Genomic DNA, 26,168 nt, shown 5'->3' with positions numbered 1-26,168 from the left:
TTACTCAATAATAAAAGCTAGTTCCACCTCATGAATACAATTCTGAAATGCTAAGAAAATGACCTTGGAGCTCACAAAGTCACTTCTTACACAACAGCTAAACTACTACTTTAGAAGATAAAATAATCCAAGATCATGACACTTTTCTGAAGAAATGCAGGTCCTGGCACTGTAAAGGAGCTAAAACCAGCTAGAGTGGGAGACAGAGCCCTGCAAATCAAACTAACATTTCCAGGCTTTTAAATCTTTCCCTCCAGAAAAAAAAGAGGTGTATATAGGAGCAGGAAATGTAAAATGACTGCACCTACAACAATTGGCTCAGTCCCTGTCTCTGCTGGTTTGGAGATGAAGGCCAAGGCCCAAAGTCAAAAGCTTTTTGTTCTGAGTATAAGAAGAGTTTCCCCATTTCATATTAATATTTGTACTGGTGTAATTTTTAAGAGAGATGACTATTTCTACAAAAACATGGACCATTATTTCATATACATACTGTTGGTTTTTTAAGCTACTGTTAAACATTTCTTAGTTGATTAGATCCCATACTGATATGACTTCATTTCATGGGACTGTTTATTGATTTTCCGTTTGGTTTTTGGTTTGAGTGCCTAATGTTAACTAGAAGTCAGGAATTTTTTTATGAGGGCCAGATACTAGTCTCCATTGCAAATCTGCTGCTGTGCTCTTGCAGAAGGCAGCAGTCACCTCAATTATCTGTTCCTTGAGCTCTCAAACATGCTAAATGATTCTGTGCTCTGGAAAATTTCTGCTAGAAAAACAGGCAACAAGTGCATATGAACCCAAATTAGTTCCCTTCTGTTTCCAAGAAAAAGCAAGCTGCAAATACCTCCTATGCAGCTTCAAATTTTCAGGTTACCATATCTATAGGTGACACACAGATAAACCTACTCTTTTAAGAATGATGGACGTAAATACATTACAAGAAGTTAGCTTCTAAGGCGCACTTTCACATGCAATTGCATACAGTAGTAGTTTGCTGCATCCAGGCTACAACTCAGTGAGATGAAAATAATTCTGCATGAACATAGCAGTCCAGACTCTGCTAGTTGTGAAACTGGGCCTAATCTTTTGGATCTCTCGGCAACATGACTACAGTAACATGTCTCAATTATATTTAAATTCAGGGGTGTAATTTAAGACTGTATGCATTTATAGACTGACTTCAGAGACATGATACTTTAATAGCTGTATTTTAGATTAATGGTCTCACCAAGATCATGGATATGCAACTCCAATGTCATATTTTGCTTTGAACAAAAGCACTGGTTCAGCCTCAGGAAATTTATTTAGAAAATTCAAATGTGTAAGTTAAATATGTTCCATGAATATTGTAATCCCTGCTAAGCCGCATTCCTGAAAACCAATGCATTTTCTAGATTATTTTAGAAGAATCTATCAGAACTTCATCAATGTGTAAAGGCAATCTTAAGCAATTCAGCATGAAGTAAAGCACTGTTATTGAACTGTCTTAAATTCCTTCAATTACCTCTGGTAGCCCACTTGAAGCTACAATACCAATAGAATTCAAGAAGGGAATGAAGCTTGTGGAATACACATTTTTGACCTAAAAGAGAAAAAAGAAAAAAAAAAAAAATCATAACATTAGCAACAGACAGAGGCAGCCACGCACACACTGCTTTCACACCTATAAATCAACAAACTAAATAAGACAATCCTGTAAAGCACTGTTTTGTTTTCTATAAGGCAAAAATTAAGCTGTTTACATATCCAAAACAGAGATACATAAGCATGTTCCAGCAATGACTTATGCACTGCATTAAATTACTAAACTGGGAAAGAACTGCATTCTTCCCAGCCATTTTAGATTTTCACTTCCACCACCTGCTTGGATATTCAGAAATTAGTCCTTTTACACAGGAATAGATTTATCAGAGAAAGGAAAGGGGAATAGGGTCTTTAAGATCCTACAGAGAAGCAACATACTTGCTGTGTACATCTTCTTATATCATGCAGCTGTGAAACCCCATTAGACCAGCCCTCTGTCCACATACTACACACTTTGATCAGCCTCTAACTTCATATTCCATTCTTCACAGTTCAGTTTCCCTCACAAAATTATCACTCATACCAAAGGGCTTGGGTTTTTCTGAGTTGGGTTTCTACATTTGGTTGGTTGTTGTTTTGGACTTTTTTACCTACCTACTAGAGAAGCTACAGAATGGTAGAATACTTTCATTACTAAACCTGAGGGAACAGGTAAGCAAGCACAAGTACTGAGACTCTAAAAAAAAAACTTTTAAGTAAATTAATATTCCAGATGGGGCCTAGCAGACAGATTTAACAGACTTTAAAACACAGGCATTACCTCATCTAAATTACAATCATGCTCTTTACAAAGGATTTCAATAACTTTTGTATCAGTATCAACTTGCTTTGAAGTACGTGTACTCCTGTTCTGACCTCTTCTTGGAGTCCGAGCTGAACCATTAACAGCCACTGCAGTCACAGCAGATTCTGGAAAGATATTCAGAACCATCACAAGGTTAGAGGCATTTAAGGAAGAAGAGATTCAAAATTTTAAACCTAAGATATCTAAATTTTTATATGATTTTCCAAGTCCTCTTCTTAAGTGCTTCCCTTTTCATCTGTTTTGTTGGGTAAGAAACCTTCATTGCAGAACATCTATACAAAACTAAAACTATTTTTTAAATGCCTGTATCAGTATTTGGACATTTTGTTTTTAAAAAGCTATCCAACACAGAATGCAATAGCACTTTCTGTAAGAAGCTTTGAAAAAGCGTCTGTTCTGCAAAGCTAGGGAAGTCTTACCTTTTTGCAGAGGATTAGCTGTTTTTTCGATTTTTACGGAAGTGTAAAACAAGCAGCTGAAAGAGTAACTTCATGCTATGTGTCTGAAGATTAACTAAGTCCACGAAGCTTCCCAGGGAAGTGGTGGAACCTGTGGTTGGTGTGTTGAAAAACCATGTAGATGAGGCCCCTAGTGACATGGTTTAGTAGTGAACTTGGCAGAACAGGGGTAACAGTTGGACTTGATGATCTTTGCCAACCTGGTTGATTCTATGATTCTACAAGGACTTAAGTGCTGGTGGGAACCTGCAATATGGCTCTGCAGGGAATTCCTCCTTTCCTCAAATACAAGTAGGAAGAAACAAGTTCACCTTCATTCTGTTAAGCTCAAAGTAGACAGCTTCAATATTGTCAGCTTGAAGTATGTGAATTATACTAATAACATAGGTTAATATCATCATTGTTGATTTAATAGTATAATCAGCATGCTGTTCTCATCTGTAATTTGTATCTGTGATTTGATAACTGTTTTCAGAAAATCTGACAAACTACACTGCTCGGGGGCTTACATCTTAATTCCCTCAGCCTTAGTCAGATTGTAAAGCTTAACATCATTTGGCACAACGTGAAGCCTCTTAGTCACAAGAATTTGAACAATACATTTCGTTATTTCCTGAAAGAATAAAGCACTGTTTGAGAATTTACACAGCACCTGCACATATCACACAGCTTCAAGCTAGAATCTAATGCTTTACACTTACGACAGTGATACCCGTACTCACAATTTAGTCTAAAGTGGCAAGTTTCTTTCAAGATACAGGGCACAGAACTGTTTCTAATAATGAACTCCTAATCTTCATATTGTGACTAAAAAACTATAAATCAGTGTGAACACAATTCAAAACCAGGTAGTTTCAATTCAGTGTTCTTTGAAAACGATCTACTTCATAACATCCGAAGTAAGCAGTAGCATATGTCTGTCCTATTAAGGAGAGCAAATTTAAATTCAAAATAGTACCGGACTGAGGTAGAGACTTGCTTGCCACAAGCCCATCCTATCCCATCCTATATTTGTATTGGCACTAGAATAAAAGTGAGGTTATTATTTGTCTTTACCTGCAACAAATAATTACTAGGTTAGATAAATAGCCCCCCAAAAAGGATGTATTCATTGCTATATTCTTCAAATTTCATCTATTCTATTAAATTATAACACAAGTGGATATTTAGTTGTGAAACAAAGAAATAAAGCAAGCAGATTTAGTGTTATATAGTGTTTATAAATATTAGTGTTGCATCCAAACCCAACAGAGAATAAATTAGTATAAAAAAAATTGTTTTCTACATACTGTAACTCCAAATACTTCAAAATACCAATTCCATAGCTTGCAGAAGAATATACTGAACAAAAATAGAATTCTATCTTTGAAAGTTACCATAAATGCTTAGCTTCCCTTTTTAGAAAGGATTTCCAGGTTTTAGGTATAAAACCTGACTGTATAAAAAGTTATTGCTGAATAGAAGGTTCTGTACTGAAAAGCCATTATATTTTTCTTAAAATAGAGACACCACCTACTAACAAAAGGGATGCAATAAAAGCAACGCTATCTACATTTTATCTCTAGTGTTCTATTTTCAGCTACCACTGAAATTAGGTTTTCTATCCATCACAGAACTCTCTTAAACGTCTGTATCACTCAATATCTTGTACATTTCTGTTGTCATCATGTGGCTATACATCAACAATAAGAGTCATAGCATCATCTTTGCCTTTTGTAACTCAAAACAAAACTAAATAATAGTTCTCAATCATCATCTACCTAGAACCTGAATTCTCTTACCGAAGTAAAACTGTTGCTCTAACAAGCCCCCTAACAACTTCTACAGGCAGAGAATATCGCAAATGGATGGTAGGAATAGGAGAAAAAGAAAAAAAAAAAAAAGGAAAGAAAAAACATAATTATACTAAAACCACTGTGGTGTTCAGACAATTTAATTCAAGTTCACTACCACCTAAATTGAACTAAAACATAAAAAAAATCCATTTTAATAAGCTTAAGAAGTTTTATTATGTTAATTATGAATGTTAGCATGATTCTAATAGAAATTTAACTAACTTATTTTCTACTTAAAGTGAACAAAATCAGAAAAGCTTACTGTATGGCTCCTTGAGCATAGCGGGAGGTGACAGTTTGATAAAATAATCTAAGACACACAGCAGCAACTGGAAAGAAATCACCAGGTCATCTTCCACCTGTAACACTTTACCTGCAAACATTTAAAAACATAAAGAAAACCTTTGTGAGATGTTTGTCTTAATTTTAGAAGCAATTTTGAAAAAAAAAAAATTCAGAAGTTTATTTAATAAACCACTATAATTAGGATTCAGAAAGCATCATACAGGATGCCAGTGTTCTTTAAAAGCTTTTGATTTTCAAACTTGTGCTTCTTAAGAGGCTTGCTGCTTTAGAGATAGCATACATATACCTACTGGGCACAGAATCCCTACCTTTCAGTGCTTGTTCCTGGTTTTTCATTTTACTACAGTGGAGTAACTGTGTAGACTATTTTACCTACATATACCTCTCATTTCTGAGCAATTTTTCCTTGCTTTCTTTTTTGTGGCCTTATGTAAGCTTTCTGAAAGCTGCTAAGGAGCTGATAGCACATAGTGAAGAGAAAGTCAAAACATGCTATCACACTGTATGCTCAGTCTGTTGCATTTATGAAATTACTTACAAGTCACACATATTTAACTTTTAGAACTTTTAGAACTATGTAATTCCAACAGTTCCCAAATTACGGTTCATATGCCAGAGAAGATACAGGGCCATCCCAAGATGGCATTCACCACAGAAATCTGGAACACCAACAGTGATTCAATACAGCTACAGACCACTACTTGTGCTTTATTTCCCTGTGCAATTTTCCTAACTATTTTCTATCAGAATTACCCAGGATCCCCTGTGACTTCAACTATTTGCTGGTAAATTTTAGCTTTCCTTATTCTCAGTAAAAAAGCAGGCTAAAAAGAAGCTTTGTGGGTTCTGCTTTCTGATTATGCTTGGAGAACTCTAGTGAAAAAGCTCCACGAAGCTTAACTGATCCAAGACTGATTTCCACAGCAGAGATGTGTACATTTCATTAATTTACACAGCCTGGAGTAAGCAGCAATGAATGATTGATTCTTTGCTTTTTGTAGGAGTAGTACAATGAGACAGGACTCCATGAACCACTATAATTGTTTCATCACTCAGCTTTAACTGGCACTGCTGCCTTTTCAAGGAAGAATGGTTCAAAGGACATAATTTCAGGGATTTACTATCTTGTAATTTGCCAATCTTTTCAGGGAATCACCCTTATGACAATACTGACAGACTATAAAGCATCTCAGAATAGACTCAAAGAATACCAACCTTTAAAGTAAAAAAAAAAAAAAAAAAAAAAACACAAAAAAAAAAACCACCTCAGAAAGCTTAAATACATATATATTCACATACAGGAACTATATGCCGGTGAAAAGAATAGTAATACTTCCTCACATGCAATTTGGCTGTTACAAAATCCACATAATTAAAACATTCTGGGCCTGTAACTATGCATATTTGTAATAAGGATGCTAGTCTCATGCTGGACATGTAAAACAAACTCATAAACTCACTTCAACAATATTAAAATAACTTTTAATTAAAACTCACCTTTTGCCAGCAAAAAAGTAATCCAGTAATTTTTTAGGACTAATACAGAATTGAGTTCAGCAGAAATCCTGTAGAGACACATATTAACTGTCTATGGAACAATTCAAGGCAACATGCAACATTTCCCATACAGTTACATTTATTAATAATCTCATTCCACTCCCTACGTAAATATAACTGCATATTTGAAAAAAAATAAGATGTGTAAAGCCATTCAAGAATTAGGAAATGTCTGCATCATCCATGGAAAAGAAGGTGAATGCAGATAATTCACTTAACTGTTACAAGCTGTTTTCTCTCTTGTGCCTTTGACTAATTGCCCTATCTCCAGCCACAGGATGAACTCAAGATCATTTGGGAGCTGCTAAGGCATCTTTTCATCCACTCATTTGTTGCTACGATTGTGAAAATCAGTCTCCAAATGCTCTGTTTCCACCACGCCAAGATGCCCATCATAGGGTGGCGATCCTTCATGAAGTGATCAAATGTGTATCACTTCCATGGCTCTCATCATCTCACTGAAACTCAAAGTCCCCAATAAATCTAAATTAAACACTTGACATACTATGACGTAGGTCAACCTTAATGCATTAAGGCATAAAATGCTGACATGTTTTACATCTTAACAAACACAATTCAGGAAAGTCAAACTTACTCACTACTAGGTTGTTCCAGATAAATAAGGCCACAAGTCCTAGAAAATAAAAATAAATTCTTATTTTTAAACATTTTTCTGAAAACAAACTATGGAATATCTTTGACTTCAATGCGGTAAAAACATGGAGCTCACAGAACATTAGCCTAGCTTAAAAAAAAAAATGCTGACTCTTGGACAACACATTAACAACAAAACAACTACAGCCCTGCCAGAGCTGAAATAATGCTGCTGTGTAGGTCAAAGCTTCAACAGCAAAACAATTTTAATTTGGTTTTATTTTTCTTTTCCACAAAGACAAAATTGCCAATACACATCTGTGCTAACACTTACTTGCCTGTAAAAGGATCTAATGCGGTTATCATCTGCCTGCAAGTTAAAACAGAGTGCAAACAGCAACCTACCACCTCAGAGTAACACCATTTCAAAAAAAGCATCCACTTGATAATCTTCTGATTTTCAAGTTCCACACAGAAAGCTCTTAGCACATTCAATTCATTCTGCACAAAGAGAATGTACCTCTATTTTTATTGTATGGTAAGCTAAAACACTTGGGAACATCTACCTTGATTACAAGTGAGAACTGCTAATAGAGCAGGCTCTGCAACACCCCTAGATACTGGTACAAACAGCCTTCAGTTCCAGATATGAGGCAGAGAAACCATCTTATTCGTGCTTTTTTTATTTCCAGAGCTCCTTAGAAAGAAATTCTTGGATCAGGATTTGGGAAGTGGTGGGCAGGTAAAAATAGAAAGTCCACTAAATAGAAGAAATATTAGATAGTGTAACAATCCTCTTTGTATCTGGAGAAAGCTTAATGTCATGCTACTCTTACTATTGTTTGCACTGCAACAGGAGGATTGTTTAACAACGCATTGTAATAGTAAAATGTAAGATGTGTTTATTCAATGCATGTAAACAGTTCCACTTCACTGTTCTGTAAATATTAGTGCATAGAGTTTAAAAGGTCTCTTCTAGTATACAGTTTGAAAAATATAAGTACTTAAATGTACTTACATTACTTTAACTTTAAAATGTTAAATGTTGATAGCCATAAAGAATTCATAATTTCAAAATAAAACACACATATTACCTTTCAAACTTGTGGTATAGTGCAAGTAATACATCATACTTCTTTTTCAGCCTTGATACAGTGCTATCAACTTTAGTGCTTACAGTATCCATGTTAACATCCACCTCTTTCAGAAACTGGAAAAATGTGCATACACTGAAAAAGGAAAAATATGACAGATTATCGTAACTCTGAGAATGAGTGGTCTGAAGTAACTCTTACAAAAAAAAAAAAAAAAAAAACCACCCAAAACACCTACTTCACCAAAATCCATTGTTTTACTTCACTAAACTGCAGCATATTCTTACTACAACTAGCAGTGACTGAGAACCCTGCCTAGGGAAACACTATTTATCTACTTCGAGCCCAACCTTGACATCTTCCAGATGCAGGAATACTGTTCAAATAGGTAGCAGAGGCATCTTGAAATATGGACTAATACAGAAAGAAAGTTTTCTTGGCTAGCACAGGTATTATCTCTGGAAGTCAGAATTTGCTAACTAGACACAACTTTCTTCCTTGCTCTACCAGTAAAAGCACAAATATCTAACACAGACATTTCCACCCTTCTGTTCTACCTAAAAGTTCTACTTCAGAAATGTCTTACTCTAACAACATGAACCTTGGCTCCATCCATGCTGAACAGACACCCGGAATGAAAACTGAGATGACTGCATTGAATTATATGGAATTTCAAGTCTTGCAACAGGTACTGGGGGCAATGACATCCCCACATTTTCTAAATACTATTCTACCAGAGATCAAAGTTTTCCCTACTCATTCATGTAATATTATGGCCATCAAGAAAACATAATCTTGTAATATTCATAACCAAAATGAGCAGATTGCTAAAAATTAATGAAGAAGCTATCAAATACACTCAACTATTTCAACTATATAAAATATATTTTGATCCTTTATCAGAATACAGTATTCAGATTTTTTTTACCTTTGTCAGATTAAAAAACAGAATATAAACCCAGTCAGAAGTCCATCTAAGATTTCTTTTACTGTGGAATGAAAAAGCTTTCAAATACATATCTGTGTGGCTCTAGAGAGTAAGATGACTGGTAAAAATCTCTGCCAGTTTGACGTTATAGCTGATATAAACTCCAGGGCTAACAAGAAATTGAGTATTGCTAAATTCAAAACCAGCAGAGTAATAGCTTACGCTTTGAAACCCTGAGGAAAAAAGTCTCTTTCAGTTTGCAGCACAAGTTGGTCTGTACTCAGGTGGAATATGATGAAAGTCGCTGCACAAATGCAATTACATTTTATCCACATGGTTCCAAGTCAGCCAAGACTGAAAAGATTAAGTAGAAATACAGAACCTGACCACTGCTCTGGGAGATGATGCAAAGTAGAAGAGGCATGCAGAAGTCTAATCTTAACAGATGACTTGAGTAAATGGATATTCTGGCCCAAGCCTGGGGCTACTGCCACAACCCACCCAGCATTCTGCCTTAGCCTCCTGCTCCAGAGAATTGACAGGCTCTGCTCCTGCACATGCTTTCAATACAGTTACTAGGGAGATGGCACTAAATTTCTGTCCTTAGATGAATCTAACACAAGGTATGCTTACTGTTGTTGCCACCTAAATTTACCTTAAAAAGCAGGTATTGTCCTATAATCTTAATTTCTGTATTATGAACTTACTGAATATACAACGTAACAGTAAAAATCTCCTAGCAAAAAGCATGTACAAGAGTACAAAATTTAGTCTGGCATTAAAATGTTTGAAAAAGAGCAACATGCTGGCAAACTATTTGAAGAGTAATATTTCTTTTCCCCATTTCTTGATTTAGCCTAAACCTAGTGTTGGAAAAAATGTCTTACAGAAAATCTCAACAAAGGGGAAGAAAGGAAAGTATTTTATATGTAATTTCCACCAAGTTTAATTGATGAGGACTTCAGGTTGAGCAAGAACAATAATCAGCTGTGTAACACAATCACAGCCAATCTCAGCTGAATCAAACAAGTACCATTGCTTCCTCAACTAAAATGTGATGGAAAGCCTCCTAGTTACAAAAACATTCAGAATTCCCATGAGTAACCTTCACTTTAAAATCAACTAGCCTGCTATGCACAAAGATTCACAATGCTTTAAAACATCGACTAGTTAATTGCTGAAAGTAAATTCACACAAATTCACTTACTTCATGCCTATACTTTTCAGAAGCTCTGTGAAAGTGAATGTTATTTCATCCAGATCAATGGCTACAATAAAGATACAGACTCCCCATGTTTCCTTTTTCTTCTTGTTAGAAGCCTTTCAGAAAGAGAAAAAAGTTTTTATATTTATTATACAATAAAAGTGGGAAATATATGGAAAGCATTAATTAGTCCAAACAGGACTGGAAATGATAAAACGAAGTATCTTGCAGCAAATATTTGACTATGGCAACCAATGGTAACTGCAAACCATTACAAGTTTTACATTTCAGATTAAAGTCCAAGCACTCCAACTCTTACTCCCAGAACGCAAGATCAGTTTTACCCATACAGATCAGCAAAGCTTTAAAATATGAGGTTTGGTTCCACAGAACATTTATGCAAAGCAGAAGCCATGATTTACTTTTTTATAAGTTACTATATTTAACTGTAGCAAGACACTGATGATTAAGGAATCATGAGAAAACCCCTAAAAAATAAATAGAAAGTCATTACAAGGACATGCAATAGCTACTTATGAACTTTATTCTCCAGCTAAGTCCCAACCACTTATCACAGCTAAACCACAAACTCATCTCTTTGTTTAGTAAAGTGGGACAGTAACAAGCACCTTCAGGCATTCTCCTACCATACATACACAATCAAGGTCTTCTGCTGCTTAGAAGTAAGGTAAGGTACAAGCTGTACCTCACCATCCTTCACCAAAGAAAAGCCACCCTACAATGACAGATATGCCATCCAGAGTTCAGTCTTGAAGGTTCATAACCTCGTCACTTGGAGCCAGCCAGGCATCAGTTATGATTCCACCAAAACAGCATCTCAGTGTAAAAATCTCTAAAAAGCAACGTTTTGTATAAGCATGGGAGAAACAACTGAACCAGATATACTATAGGTTTCAGAAACAATGCCGTTTTGAAGACAGAACTAGGTGCGGGTGCAGCCCTGTAAGACTCCTAAACCAGCAAGTTCAGTATACTCTTTGGACATTTGGCATCCTCATAAATACATCCCCAATGACAACCAGGCCTACAGCTGCTTCAGCAAAAGAGCAGCACCTGAATACATCTCTCAGCAGCTCTAGGTCCAATTTGACATCTGTTAGAGGATGGGGTGAAAGAAAGGTTTTCAAGTTCTTTCCTACCCAAATGAATTAAAGCTGACTGTAGACGAAAAATGCAGCAGCATCATTCCCTTCAACTGTTTTGCTAGAGCCATAACTCCAGGGAAGCCAACCCTATAACAGAAATTAACAGTTTGTTTACAGCCAAAGACAGAAGATTCATCCCAGATGGACTGAGGGCATGGGAATGGACACAAGACAAATTCACAGCCAGAAATTCATTTCTGAGGTTTTTCTTCTTGACCACAGCCTGACTGAAGATCTTTGTTGATACACCACCACTACAGAAAACAGGCAGGAAAGGGCTCAACATTTACACTGGGCTGTCGGTCAGTTTCAGTAAGATGACTTCCAGTGACCTTATTTCAACTCATCAAGAATCAAAGCCTACCAATCACTAACTCAAAGATTATTTAGCATCTAAATAGTCTATATAGCTTTCTTTTTTTATTTAGGATTCTGCAGAACCAATGTTGTAACTTTGGGTAACATAGGTCAGTTCTGTTGAATCAATATAATTTTCTTTAGGAAAAGATCTAAAACTCTTAAAAACTCTTTCAAAATATTTTTGTCTTATTCTGGACTTACTACTATTGTATCCATTTTAGCAGATCATCAGTTTGCCTAAATCTAGTGAGAACAACATGAAGGAGTTATAGGCTTATAATGCTCAAACTGAACTACTGTGAAATGGGATTTTTGCCTCTCTTCTTTCCAGATGTTGTTGCAAGATGCTAAAGGCACTAACAGAAATAACTTCTGTTCTCTACCTCAAGAGGTTCTCCAGAGCTAAAACCAGTCACAGGAGGAGATGGTCACTTGAAGTCTCAGTTCTAGTTTGCAGTTAGAGATGCTTATTATTCTGCCAACACTGACAGAAGTTTTGATGACAGCCTACAAAAGTGACCCAGGAATAGAAACTTCAAATGATGTTGTGTAAAAGAAGGTCAAGATAAATGTACATGACAAATATGCAAGTATAGATGTGGTTTTGATTTAAATGGGATACAGGATGTCACACTGTAAATACCAATACCCTAAGTTTTGAAGAAGATTATGTGGAACTTGTTGGCTTACTAGAAACTCAGCTACCACACCCTAATCAATATAGAGAATAAGCTACGTGGCACAGGAAACATTAACAGATATGTTTATGGCTACAAGGGAGTAACATGGCAGGGGAAAAGAATCAAGAAGCATTCACAATAGAAAACTGATCAGAATTAAAATTCATAGGAAAAAATTGCTAGAAAAGAAAAATCTGAAAGCAAATACTGTACCCACTGTCTACATATAAGAAGTTCTGCATAAAGACAGTTAGATCCTCCAGTTTTCAGCAAGAAGTTTTAATTTTCTATTGAACATTGTCTGGAATGGAAGATTACTATTAGTTCTGAACAGATTAAATATAATACTAGCTAAAAGTAATACAAGTCAATGAAAAGTATTGAACCAATGAAAATAGTTCTTCTGATGTGACAACTTCCCACTACACTCTTCTTGCATGAAGCAGGACTGAGGGCAACATCGATCTTTCCCCAGGATGGGCAGAAGACAAGTGAAAAAAGAAACTATGCCAGTTAGCTATGCTTTTAAAGTGCATATACATACTACTGCCAGCAAGAGGCCATGGTGATAATTTATGTTTGCTAAGGGACTTTCAATAGCTCTTTGTTTTTGTTTAGCAATAGAAGATTCTAAAATACCTGTAATTTAGCTCATCCATCCAAAGCTTCAGTGGATTCAAGTTCAGTCTGGCTGCAGTTGTATAAATAAGAGACAAAGCTCTACACAGAAAAGACTTTATTAGCTCATGTGTGTTTCATGCTTTTGCCAAAAGCAAGAAACCTCTGCATGTCTTTTAACAGGAGGTTGAGGTGGTTTATCAACTACAGGGTTTTGCTTTTCATGAGAAACTACAACCAAAATGGACTTAATTTAAATGTGAAATTTTATGGATTTGGAATATTCGACCTGCTCATCACTAACTTCTTGGTCTATATAGAGCAACCTTGCTATATTTAAGAACTCATTCACTCCTCCACTTAAGCTACATAGTTCATCTTGTAAGTTTTCTTCATTAAGAACACAGCTCAGCTCTCGTGCAAATGAAGTGCTCTGCAGCAACTGCACGCCAGTGTAAGTGACCAGTTGGAGAGAATTTCAGAAAGCAAGATGAGAAATTAGAAACAAGGAAAGATGACAAACGTCTTCAGGTGCTAGAGACTTTCTGGCGGAAAAAAATAATAATACAGCAGCGATAATGCATTCTCACATTCATGGGGTACAGAATAATCACCGCTGGCTTGAATTACAACACAGAAACAGATTAGTGTAGTAATTCAGTAAGAGTTAAATTAGAAAGGACTAACTATGCAGACTGCAGATCTTTTGCCATCAGAATTTTTTTAACTGCAGGTTAGACATGCACTTGATAAAAACTACACAAGAATTCATGAGTCTGAACAGCTGAGCAGCAGCAGAACAGTGGGCCACATTTCCTAAACAGTGCTATGAACAGCAAACAAAAAAATGAAGCTCCTACCCACACACCACATACTACAGCAAGTTGGACTGATGAGACTGAAGCACAACAGATCCTATGTCTCAAGGTCCTTGGCAGACTCTTATTTCTATCAATTTCCTAAACCACTCCAATTTTCTTTGAAGTTTGGGTCCAATTTAGTTACCATGTCATCTGTTCCTCACATTGGTTCTTTCAAACATACGAAGCAACAATTCACTCAAGTTTCATTTTCCTGCTTATATCACCCAATATTATAGTTCAGATTCTTATTTTGTTGTTCCTTACCAAAACAAACAGTAGCAGAACATAACAAATGCCCTGAACTTGTTCTAGCAGTCTTAGTACTGCTTCCTGTACTCCTCCTAGTCTTTCTCACACCAACAATCACATGCTGCTCACCAAAGCACATTAGTAATTCCACTAAACCTATTCAGAGTTTACAGGCATTGATTCATAATACAGATTTCAGAACAGTTATAAAAATTAAAAAGTATGAGAGAAGCAAGCATCAGAGCCAACTGCTAAGCCAGCAACTGTCAGTGTGTAAGAGATTCAAATTAAATCAGTAAAAACAGCAACTCTAAACAAACACTTTGTTTACCTGGGTAGGTTGGTTTGGTACACAAGAGAAATGACAGAAAGAACAAAAGTCTTTCTGCGACACTAATACAAAAGCTCTTATTTATATACACACTTCCATGTTTACAATAAACTTGTGTGGGAGTTCACTGGATATAAAAAGAATTTAACAAATAAAACATCTTTCTGGTCATGCATCAGATACCTTCCATCATACCATACACCAACAACATGCTGATTCAGTCCAACATTCCTGGAACCAGTGTTTGGGGTTTTATCTGTGAGATTTAGAGTTATGTTTTCCTTGTACAAGAATGTAATTAAACTCTGGCTGTCACAGAGGAAAGCTTTAATGTTCTCCAGCTATGAAGAAAAACACCACCATATTTAACAGACAGCTGTAGCCCTTTGAACAAACAAAAACTAGACCTCCACACAGGTCTAGTTTTTCCAACTAGAAGTCAGCCTCATTTTCCATAAAGACTGTATAGCATTCTCCACACTTCTCACAGGAGTTCAGCTGTTTCAAGAACTCCAGGTCCAGCTGCACAGCCTTGACTTAAACTGCTGCCAAAACAGACAACTTGAGAGCAGTGTAAGAAAAGCTACAGTGCAGAGCTACGCAAAAAAAGAAAGGTAAAATTTCAAAGAGAAATAGGATCATTAGCAGCACAAAGATTCAAAAGGAAAATACCCGCGTGGAAAGGTGTGACATCCTGAAGGAAAGCAGCAGTAAGCCAGCCAGTTTTGGTGGTGCCAGTAGCTTCAGAAGGTGTTGGCACAGAAGTTTCATTCCAGGGAGCAGAGGATATTAACATAACTGGAACAAGTCACCCAAAGAAGTTATGGTTGCCCCGTCTCTGGAAGTGTTCAAGTCCAGGTTGGACAGGGCTTTGAGCAACCTCGTCTAGTGGAAGGCATCCCTGTGGCTGGCAGAGGCTTGGAACTAGATGATCCTTAAGGTCCCTTCCAACCCAAACCATTCTATGATTCTTTCTCTTCCTGACTGATGCCCACCTGGTCAGCAAAGACTCTAGGTCTCTCACTGAAGGTGCAGGCACACTCAGGCTGATAGGTCACTACATCCTAGTAATCTTTTGTGCATGTGTCAAAAATAATTGCTTTATACTTTTTAGCTGCATATACCTTGCTTGCAGAGTCTCTTTGCACTTGATTACATGTACCCTCAGTTAGCCAAAAAGGACAGTACTAATAGATGTTTCCACTTTAAGCCACTAAATATTCATTGAGCAAGGCTACAGCAGGTTTTCAGACAAGGCCCAAGCCCACATCTGCACCCTGAATCTCTGCCAGTTACTACAATACCTAATGTCTGGACCACACCACTTCCTAGTTAGTGCTGCAAGTCCCCTCTGCATCTTCAGAGGCTTGGCAGGCATCGTTCTGGGATCAACCACAAAGAACAAGGCCAGGGAAAGTAAGGTTTCAGGTCTTTATGCTCTGTAAATGGCTTGAGAGTGGGATCATTAGATGCTACCTCTATTTAGGATCATTAGATGCTATTTCCATCTACTCTATTTCCATCAGTGGTCTGATGATTTAAGCTTCCTCAAGTTCAAACCAATGACAGGGTTAAACAGAAGTGTTCTGGTAGATATTTTGTCTCAACTGGTGTCCTGCTATTTCCCTTTTTGTTAGAGACCAGAAAACTGCTACATAAGCAGCTTCTGTTGCACTTCAGAACTGAACAGGTTAGCACTGAACCACGTTGATTAAAACACACTCAGCTGGCGCTTGCAGGACAAACCCTGGGACAGCCTTTCCAGCATATTACCTTCACCACAGGGGAGAAAGGAATGGGCATTTAAAGCCTCCTCAGGAGTGCCTGCAACCTGAACCAGAGTCACCCTGAGAAGACAGGCTCCCTGTGATAACAGTTTCACTCGGAAAGAGAAGCAGCAATTAGCCAGGCTGTTAACTTGATTTACTTCAAACCTGAGTGAAGCCTGAGCTGGTCTCAGCTAGAAGCAGCAACTCCAGTGCCTGCCAGCTTCCTGTGGAGACACTTGCTTGTCATCTTCCTCATTTCAACACCTTGCTGATACATCAGAAAGTTCGAGGAAAAGGCTTCGGATTTATCATCGTAGAATGGTTTGGGTTGGAAGATCCATTAAAGACCATAGAAGCTCCAACCCCTCCACCATGGGCAGGGACACCTTCTAACTAGGTTGCTTAAAGCCTCATGCAACCACAACATAATGGAGACTTTTTCCCTGTACATGAAAGACTCCTAGCATAAGCCTTAACTGCAAGACAATAAACATTAGCTATATACCATAACGAAAATCTAGTCACTGCCTTGTTCTGAATAGGTAAAGGAGGTCATTTTCAGATGCTGAAAGGAAAGGTTTCAAACATACTGCATCTTATCTGACACTGAAAATATCACCTGTAAGTGAAATTTCCAGAATTATACTGAAACCTGCCTTGCTTTTTTCACTGAATAGAACCAACTACTCCTGGTTTAGTTCATAGAGAGGAGCTCGACTACGCTTTTAAGTAGATATTCTCTTGGATCCATGGCCAGAAATTGCATCTGTTGCTTAAGAAGTTGTACACAGTCTCTCTCCCACGCTGTAAACTGTATTGTGATGTGAAATTCAGATGCATCAAAAGCAGGTATACCCATGCTGCGGTTTGAAAACCATAAACAAGATATTACTAGTGACAGTACAGATGTGGCAGGTCTGCTCAAGTTGCAGAAGTAGAATTTGCAACAAATACACGGATGCTAGCCCACACAGCAGGCATAATACCCGAGGTATCTTACATTCTAATTCGGTCTGTATAACAAAGCCTCAGTCATGATTTAATTGCATTGTAGCTGCTCTCCAAGCAAGCTTGTTGAGACAGCAATAATACACTAAGAAGGAACAAAAAAATCAGAAGAGGACATAACATTTTAATCTGTTTACACATGCCCAATGACTAACTTTGAACGGAAATACCTGAGCGATAAGCACATAAAGCTTAACATGCAGCCAAAAATAGTGTTTAACATGCAAACACCCCTTTCTCTGTAACAACCTTCTTCAGACCCCTTCTGCAGCCTCATAAAGGATGCAACTGGAAGGAATGCACAGAAACACAGGATGACTAGTACAACGCTGACTCAGACATATTCGAAATAACTTGCGGTTTGAAGAATTAGCTGATCACATGGCATTGTTTTCTATTCTCATTTATTAGTAATCTAAAAAAACCTCTTCAGTCCATACCTTTATTAGAAAACCTTAACAAGAAAAGGAGATATACAGAAACCGATTTATACAGGAACGCACAACATCCCACTTCAGTCTAACGGCACTTCGTAAAAGCAGTCATGCTGCACAAGCCTTGGTTGAGAGACACCTGCCCCCCAAGAGTTAGTTTAATACTTTATCTCGGGCACAGGACAGACACCACACCAGAGGAATAACCTACAAGCAGCAGGTACTCACTAAAGCTCCATTCACAGCCGATAAACTCTCGTACGTTTTCCAGGCTTTCTCCCTCACGCCCTCAGACACTTTCAGAGCATCACAGAACCCAACGAAGTCAGCTTCACCGATGTCGAGTCTAGGAAAAGCAAGAGACATCGCCAGCGGGATCTCCGTGCAGCACACCGACTACGTACCCGGCCGAGAACTACCAAAGGGCACCAGTGACAGGGCCCCATCCAGCAGAGGAGCCGGGCAGAGGCACAATCCACCCCGCCGGGCACCGGGAGCGTTGCACCACCTCCGGCGGCGGCGCAAGTCGTACACTTCCCCAGCCCGCCCCACCACGGCAGCCCCCAGCCCGCGCAGGACGGCCCAGACGCGGGCGGCGCTTACCGAGGTGCGGCGAGCGGCGCGGAGCCGCTGTCGGGGCTGGCGCGCTGGCTCTTAGCGGCGGCGGAGCCCGCCCTGCGGAGGGGCTTGGGCGGCATGGCGGCCTCTGGGCCCCACCGTACAAGCGCCGGCCGCAGACGGCAGTAACGACGGGCTGCCGCTGCTCTCCCGCCCGCTCGCCCAAACTGCGGGTAAACTGCGTCCCCTCCAGCCGCGCTGCCGTCACTTCCGGCCCGGCTGCCGCTCCCCCACCGCACCCGCAGACGAGGAGGCGCGGCGGCCGCGCCCCCGACACACAGACCGGCTCGGCGCGCCTCGGAACCCGGAAGAAGAAGCTAACCGCGCCAGCCGCTCAGCCAATGAACAGCTTCTTTCTTCGCGCTAGCCAATGGGAGCCGGAGCTTCTACGCACCGGTAGCGTGAGCGAGGGCGGGCCCCGCGGCTCGCGGGCAGCGGCTCCCTAGCGGGGAGAGGCGGGGAGAGGCGGGGAGAGGCGGGGCACGGGCGGCGTGGAGCTCGGCTCCCTGAAGTAGCGGCTGTGAGGAGTCCGCGCGGACGTTTTTCAGGGTCCTTCAGGAGCTCCAGAGACGATAGCATAGCTATTTCTGGTATTTCGGGCACTTCACAAGCTGGAGGCAGTCGATACATTTTTTCTTTGACATGGGAAGAACCATAGACGTATGCAAAAAGTAAATAACTATACAGATATAGAGCAGGACAGAAATACAAATCCTTTATGACCATCTCAATCTGACATTCATCTGAACCCTACTAAGAAGGCTGCGTGGGGAGACCTCATAGCAGCCTTCCAGTATCTGAAGGGGGCCTACAAGGATGCTGGGGAGGGACTCTGCATTAGGGACTGTAGTGATAGGACAAGGGGTAATGGGTTTAAACTTAAACGGGAAGTTTAGATTGGATCTAAGGAAGAAATTCTTTACTGTGAGGGTGGTGAGGCACTGGAACGGGTTGCCCAGGGAGGTTGTGAATGCTCCATCCTTGGCAATGTTCAGGGCCAGGTTGGATGAGGCCTTGGGTGGCATGGTTTAGTGTGAGGTGTCCCTGCCCATGGCAGGGGGGTTGGAACTAGATGATCTTAAGGTCCTTTCCAACCCTAACTATTCTATGATTCTAAAAAACTGCTTTGCATTACAATTACATAATATTACAATTTAGTATAAGAATTTCTCCAGGCTTTGAGGCATTGTTTAGATTTAAGCCAACAAGATTAAAATCCCCAGTGCCCTGATGCACAGACCTTAACCAATCTACCCTGTAGCCTGCAATCACGTATCCACATTTAGAAGGCAGATCACTGCTGCAAATAACTAGAATATTTACTTTCAGATTTTTGTTATGAGAACTTCTTAGAAAAAGCAAAAATATTTGTATGCAAGGACTCTCTACTACATGCACATATTTATTAATCTATAAATCAACTCGGTTTAGTGAGATCCTGTCGAAGCTCTGGATTAGAAAAAAAATAGTACAACTATGGTATGCAATAAAAATTCCCAAGTATTTTTAAGATGGACACACTATTAATTTGTTCATGCTTTTCCTTTATATTCATTAACTTATTTTCAAACAGAAGAACAGTCTTTTTCTGGTTCATAATTAGAATTAAACCAATTACAGTAAAGTGAATACAGAACAAATGGGATTTCTGGGGCAAATTGAAGTACATAAACTCAAAATTAAGTAGTTGAGTTGCAGACTACAGTGGGATTTAAACATTCCTTATGATTTTAGTAAAATTGTGACAGTAACTTTGCCGTGGTTCTAAGCACATTTAAGTACTTCTTGTAGTCAGATGATACCAGATGCTGTGGAAGGTTTGGTGCCTGGGGCTGCGTGGTGTCTGCAGTGGAATGGCAAGGCAGATCTACCAGCTTGGTAGCAACAGATGAGGCCATTGTCCTCTCCTCACACTGGCTTTATGTGCATGGAAGAATTTAAAATGAGAGCAAAACACCTCAGAAAACTTGGTCCCAGCCAGTGGAGACCCTCCCAGCTGTCAGCAAGAAGGAAACACACCCTCCTGAGTCGCTTCCCTCACAGCTGGTTTAACATGCTTTTGGAGCCAGGCCCTAGATCATCCAAATGATAGGCAAAGAATCTGTGTTGCTCTCATAACCCTCTGTGCATTAGTGCTCAGGGAACATCATATCCTTTTAAAGAGCTGACAACCAGCCTCAGTGTAAATACTAATTTTCTAAAATTGTTGGTGTGCCAAGCTCCTTCTCAAATCAAATTTTATGTGCTTTTTCATCAAGCAAAGCATTTAGGGCTCCCAAACAACCAAAATATAATCTCAGAATGCTTCAAGTTACAACTGGAGGGAGAAAAAGGGAGTCAGCAGATGAATCGAGCCACAATAACTTGTAATCCTCCATTATAGAGCATCAGATGTAGTAGCTACATCTAAACTGCAATAAGATGACTTAATGAGTATGCATGTACTTCCACAGAAAGGCACATGCATGTGTAAAACCATATGTAAATCACTGCGCTCTCCCCACCCCCCTTGTTAGCTATGATGATTTGAACATTTTAATCCTATTTGAAACATTTTCTTTAAAATGGAGCCTTTGGGTTTTTGGAATAAAATGACAAAGGAAAGAAGAAAAGCAGCTTTTACAAGAAACAAAGGAAACACTGCAAGGTCAAATAGAGTATTAATAATAATGTCTCATGTGACCTGACAATATCTTTATTCTAAACATCTTGCTGCAACAGCTTTTAAAGTGCAGGTCATAGACAGATGGCAGTCTGTGAAACATTGCCCAGTCAGGCTGTCCTGGCTCATTGTTTGCAGATGCTACACAATCTTAAGTAATTTTATTATCTTGATTTTTTTTCACTTTAAACTGTTGCTATAGTTTCATGGCAGTTGCCGGTAGGAATTGGGAGTCATGCTTTCATTGCAAATAAACCCAAGCCTTTTTATTTTGACTCTCACTGCTCAGATATGATAGAAGCATGCTCCTTTTTTGTTTTCATTAAAATATTTGTGATGAGGAAGCTTGATTGCAGTGCACCTCATGGTCTACCAAGACTAGCTGCTTATTTCTACATTAACACAGACCTCTACCACTTCAATTACAGTTATGATAAAACCAGTTCTTCTGGATCTTGTTGTACCCCTTGTTGGTGAGCCTGGTTCCTAGTATCCTATTCCTAATTATCCTACATGAAGACTCAGTTCAAAATATGAAGGATAAAAACAATTTCTAAAAGTTAATATTTCTACAGTGTTGTAAAATCCATAGGGACCATGACAAAACTCAACCCATTTCTCTCTAAACAGAGAGATATTTGTTAGATGTTGCCTCCTCTAACAGTCCAAAGCCTCTCTCCATATATACACATTATTAATAAAAAGAGTATTTTAACTCCACATTTACACACATCTGTGGCTTTCTCTTCTCAGAGCATTACGCAGTGCACTTCTGGAGTCTCAGGTACCGCGGTGGTCAGTTTAAGGCAGAGTCTGACCAAATTGCTGCTGGGATCTGAAAGAACACTGTGACTCTTGTTGCTGGATGGAGAAACATCTGTATGTATATGATGCCTATATGCAAAACCTCAACCCAGGCCAATGCACGGATACTTCTGATGCTCTCCCCTTGAGATTAGTTTAGAGAGGTTTTGTATTGATCAAAGTTTTTAGACTTGAGCATCACTTTTTTTCTCTCTTTACTCGGATAATAGTATTTATCTGTCTATAGGAAGATCATAACTACTTATAACTGTATAAAGACCTTAGACATTGCATGTTCTCTGTAAGTGAAAATGGCTGTTGGAGTCGTGTCTAATTTAGATTTGTGCTAGCATTGAGGACCAGGCCATTAAAAATAAAACCCCTGACTGGTGCAATTGACCAGATGAAGCCCCAGTGCAAGTGCAGTTACAGCAGAAAAAAAGAACCATTCCCTGTGCCCCGTCTCCAGGGCAGTTTGTTTCAGTTGGTACTGCCAGCTGGTGCTGAAACAAAGGTCAACAAACCACAATGTCTTGTTGCTTGCAATTACATGGCCACATTAATGACCCCGCTGCAATCCCTCCCTTCCTATCGTGCTCAGGCCAAGGTTCTGCTTCCTCTCACCACATGAGGAAGTGTGCTCCAGCACGGGGAACACCCTGTCCTGCTGCTGGTGGGCTCCCTATGCCTCCTCTTCCAAGATTTCCCAAGCCCACAAGAAGCAGAAAATGTTCTACTGGAAGCAGTGCTCACGAATCAAATTAATCTTAACCAACAACCTGAAAACCAATTGAAAATTAGCAGCCATAGCCTGCAGTGCACAGACACAGGCATTGCACTGAACTCAACCACCCCATGATCTTGGGGTTTTCTATCTGCTAAGACTGTGACTAAGATGGCAGCACTCTTTACCAAGCCATGGCAGTGAAATATCCTGACTAGGTGAAAACATTTTTGTCTAGCATTCCACTAAAAATCATGGTATGATACCAGTACTGTGGGCTCTTCCATGTTGCTTCCTCCATAACAATAACATAACCCTCCTGCAACTAGAACAAGCAATGTCAGTGAGTACAGCTCTGCTTGCATTTCCAAACCACAAGATTCTGCTCACACAGACGCGTCAGACTTCCACCCTCCCACCCAACTTGTAGGAACAAAAGCATGTACCCACCTTTCCAGAGGATGGCCTTGTGCCAGGTAACCAAACTGTTCCATTTTGTGTCTTGCAGGCCTTCAGTATCTGCCTCATGCCAAAACTTGCCCTGTGGCTTTTTACTAAAGCTGCAAGACAGCAAGAGGAGGAGGGAAGACTGGAGGCTTTTATCGAGCTTTCTAAGTCCAGATCATACACATCGGCTGCTCTCAACAGCCTTACACGTATAAAGACCTACCAAAACAGGAGAGGCTGCTCGGGGCCCACAGGGGAGCAACACAGCCCCTGACACCAAATAAGCACAGTGGCGCTGCTTTTATTTTGCTGCTTCAGTGACAAAGTGTGTCTCAGCATTAGGATTCATTTTCTTTCTTACAAGGAGCTTCAGAAATATTCACACAGATAATTGTCCAATGAGGTCATTTTTATCCTGACCCTTTTCTGGAACTCACTGGGCTGGAAATGTGGTTTTCTTCAGTAAGGCACCACTAGGTTTGGTTTTTATACTCTTTAAGAGGGGAAAAAGCCCAAGCAGCTCCCAGAGCTATTTTTGTTCATGGATTTGTGTCCCATACTTCGTTGGCATTGTCTAAGAGGACACAAGTTCCAACAGAAGCTTTCCTGCACCCCGGGTGTTCTAGCTCATCTTCTCATAAAAACCGCCTGGCATTTGGTGAGATGTAAGTGCGCGCTGGGAGCTTCCCCTCAGTGTACCTGAGTTTCTCTCTATTTCTGCACTACTGAGGGAAATAAATTTCCCTCCACCATCCATCCAACAGGCTCAGAAGTTATTTGGTACCCAGGTGTGCAGTGTGATCATATAAACCTCCTGTCTGTGAAAACAAACCTAGTTCTGCCCCCTCTGCCATCGGAGAGACAGCCTCATCTGCTGTTGTCGCTGTTAAAGGACACACCACAGATCACAGCTTCTCACTGAGCTTTAGTTTGAAAACAAGCTGAAGATGATGCAAGACTTACTTAAAAATTAACAAGTTCCATGTTTCAGCTCATGAAAAAGTGGGAAACAGCTTAAAAGTACTTTAGCAGGACTCTCATGTCACACAGGGCTCCAGAAAATGCTCCTGTAACCCTGTCGACATACATTTGACCTTAAGCACACAATTGCAATATCCTGCACTTCTGTTGCTGAGGCTTTCCCAGCAGGTTTTCCAGCTTGCTTACATCTAGTCCAAAGTATAACCATGTAAATATAAATTATACATGAGCATCTAACCTCTATCTATGTGAGGCTTTGATGTTTGTTACTGCCATGCACCATCAAGAATGGATTAAAGAAGTCCAGCTTTTAGAAAATAATAATTTTCATTTTATATATAATGCACCTACACTAAGAATAAACTGTAAATTACACCAAACGCAGATGAAGAAAAAAAATGTATTGTGTATTTAAGAAACTTCCTTTAAAACAAATCTCGATCCAAACATTCACAATAGCAGGAAGCAGGATGACAGCATGTTTACAGCTGTATAATGGCTCCAAACCCAGTAAAGCATCCTCCCTCTGTATTAAGATCCTATAAGAGATTAAAAGTAAGATGAGTCCAAAGGTTTTTGACTAAATCAACCTAAGACAAAAGACACCTATGGGGCAGTATTATCTAAAAATCAGTTTAAATAGTGGGGGTTTTGCAAACAAATATGCAAATATTATATTGAAGATTGCTTCTTTCCTGATGAATCAATGCTCAAAATTTGGGCAGAAAGTCAAGTCAGTTCCCATATCATCGAAGCTTGGAAGTAGATTTTGGGGGAGATTTTTCAGACATGTTTTGAATGTTACTCCCTTTTTTTCTCACCCAATATTTTCCTTGCAACCAACTTCAAAACAGCAGGTACTATGATACATCTTATCCTGAACTCCTCTCTACAGAAGTTGCCATTACAAGGATCCCCATCTATCAATAAAAAACAATCAAATTTGCTTTAGGAATTGCACTTTTAAGTGCATAGGACACAATACAGAATGCTATCAGCGATATTTGAGGTAGCTCCAGATCAACTGGCAAAGCTCAAGCACATGGGCTGACAAGAATGCCTTGAGGTTGAACAAAGGGAAATGAAGAATCATAGAATCATCTCTTAGAATCATAGAATAGTTAGGGTTGGAAAGGACCTTAAGATCATCTAGTTCCAACCCCCCTGCCATGGATGGGCAGGGACACCTCACACTAAACCATGTCACCCAAGGCTCTGTCCAACCTGGCCTTGAACACCACCAGGGATGGACCATTCACAACTTCCTTGGGCAAACCAGTCCAGTGCTTCACCACCCTTACAGTAAAGAAAGTCTTCCTTATATCCAATCTAAACTTCCCCTGTTTAAGTTTAAACCCATTACCCCTTGTCCTATCACTACAGTTCCTAATGGAGACTCTTGGTTTGGGTTGGAAGGGATCTTAAAGACCATGTAGTTCCAACCCCCTGCCATAGGCAGGGACACCTTCCACTAGACCAGGTTGCTGAAGCCCCATTCAACTTGGCCTTGTAGACTTCCAGGGATGGGGCAGCCACAGCTTCTCTGGGCAACCTGTTGAGTGCCTCACACTCTCATAGTAAAGTATTTCTTCCTAATGCCTAAATCTACCCTCTATCCCATTCCCCCTTCCCTCTCCAGATTTTTTGTAGGTCCCCTTTAGGTACTGGAAGCTGCTCTAAGTTCTTCTTGTAGCCTTCTCTTTTCCAGGCTGAACAAGCCCAACTCTCTTCTCATCCTATTTTCATAGGAGAGATGTTCCAGCCCTCTGAGCATCTTTGTGACCTCCTCTGGACTTGTTCCAACACTTCCATGTCCTTCTTATGTTGAGGACACCAGAACTGCACACAATACTCCAAGTGAGGTCTCACGAGAGCAGAGGGGCAGGATCACCTCCTTTGACCTGCTGGTCATGCTCCTTTTGATGCAGCCCAGGATACAGTTGGCTTTCTGGGCTGCGAGTGCACACCGAAGCCGGCTCGTGTTGAGATTATTGTCAACTCCAAGAAGTCCTTCTCCTCAGGGCTGTTCTGAGTCCAGTCTCCACCAGCCTCTATTTGTGCTTGGGATTGCCCCAATCAAGGTATGGTA

General features: G+C 39.7%; 1 protein-coding gene across 2 annotated transcripts in view; it reads right to left on the bottom strand.

Annotated features, from left to right (window-relative positions):
* The window catches only part of RB1 (RB transcriptional corepressor 1), a 73,269-nt gene extending 54,525 nt beyond the window's left edge, over positions 1–18,744 (bottom strand). For both annotated transcript variants that reach the window (XM_080613269.1, XM_080613270.1), the window contains exons 1-9: positions 18,447–18,744; positions 18,072–18,189; positions 10,369–10,481; positions 8,234–8,368; positions 7,141–7,179; positions 6,486–6,553; positions 4,945–5,055; positions 2,345–2,493; positions 1,505–1,582 (exon numbers count right to left, since the gene is read on the bottom strand). In XM_080613269.1, coding sequence (XP_080469395.1) covers positions 1,505–1,582; positions 2,345–2,493; positions 4,945–5,055; positions 6,486–6,553; positions 7,141–7,179; positions 8,234–8,368; positions 10,369–10,481; positions 18,072–18,189; positions 18,447–18,541 — 906 coding nt within the window. In that variant the 5' untranslated portion in view covers positions 18,542–18,744. The remainder of the gene's footprint in view (positions 1–1,504; positions 1,583–2,344; positions 2,494–4,944; positions 5,056–6,485; positions 6,554–7,140; positions 7,180–8,233; positions 8,369–10,368; positions 10,482–18,071; positions 18,190–18,446) is intronic.
* Positions 18,745–26,168: the final 7,424 nt, after the last annotated feature.

Source organism: Psittacula echo (genome assembly GCF_963264785.1).
Source record: "Psittacula echo genome assembly, chromosome: 3".
Taxonomy (NCBI): Eukaryota; Metazoa; Chordata; class Aves; order Psittaciformes; family Psittacidae; genus Psittacula; species Psittacula echo.
Note: the sequence above shows the minus strand (reverse complement) of the source record. Positions and strands in the feature narration are given on the sequence as shown.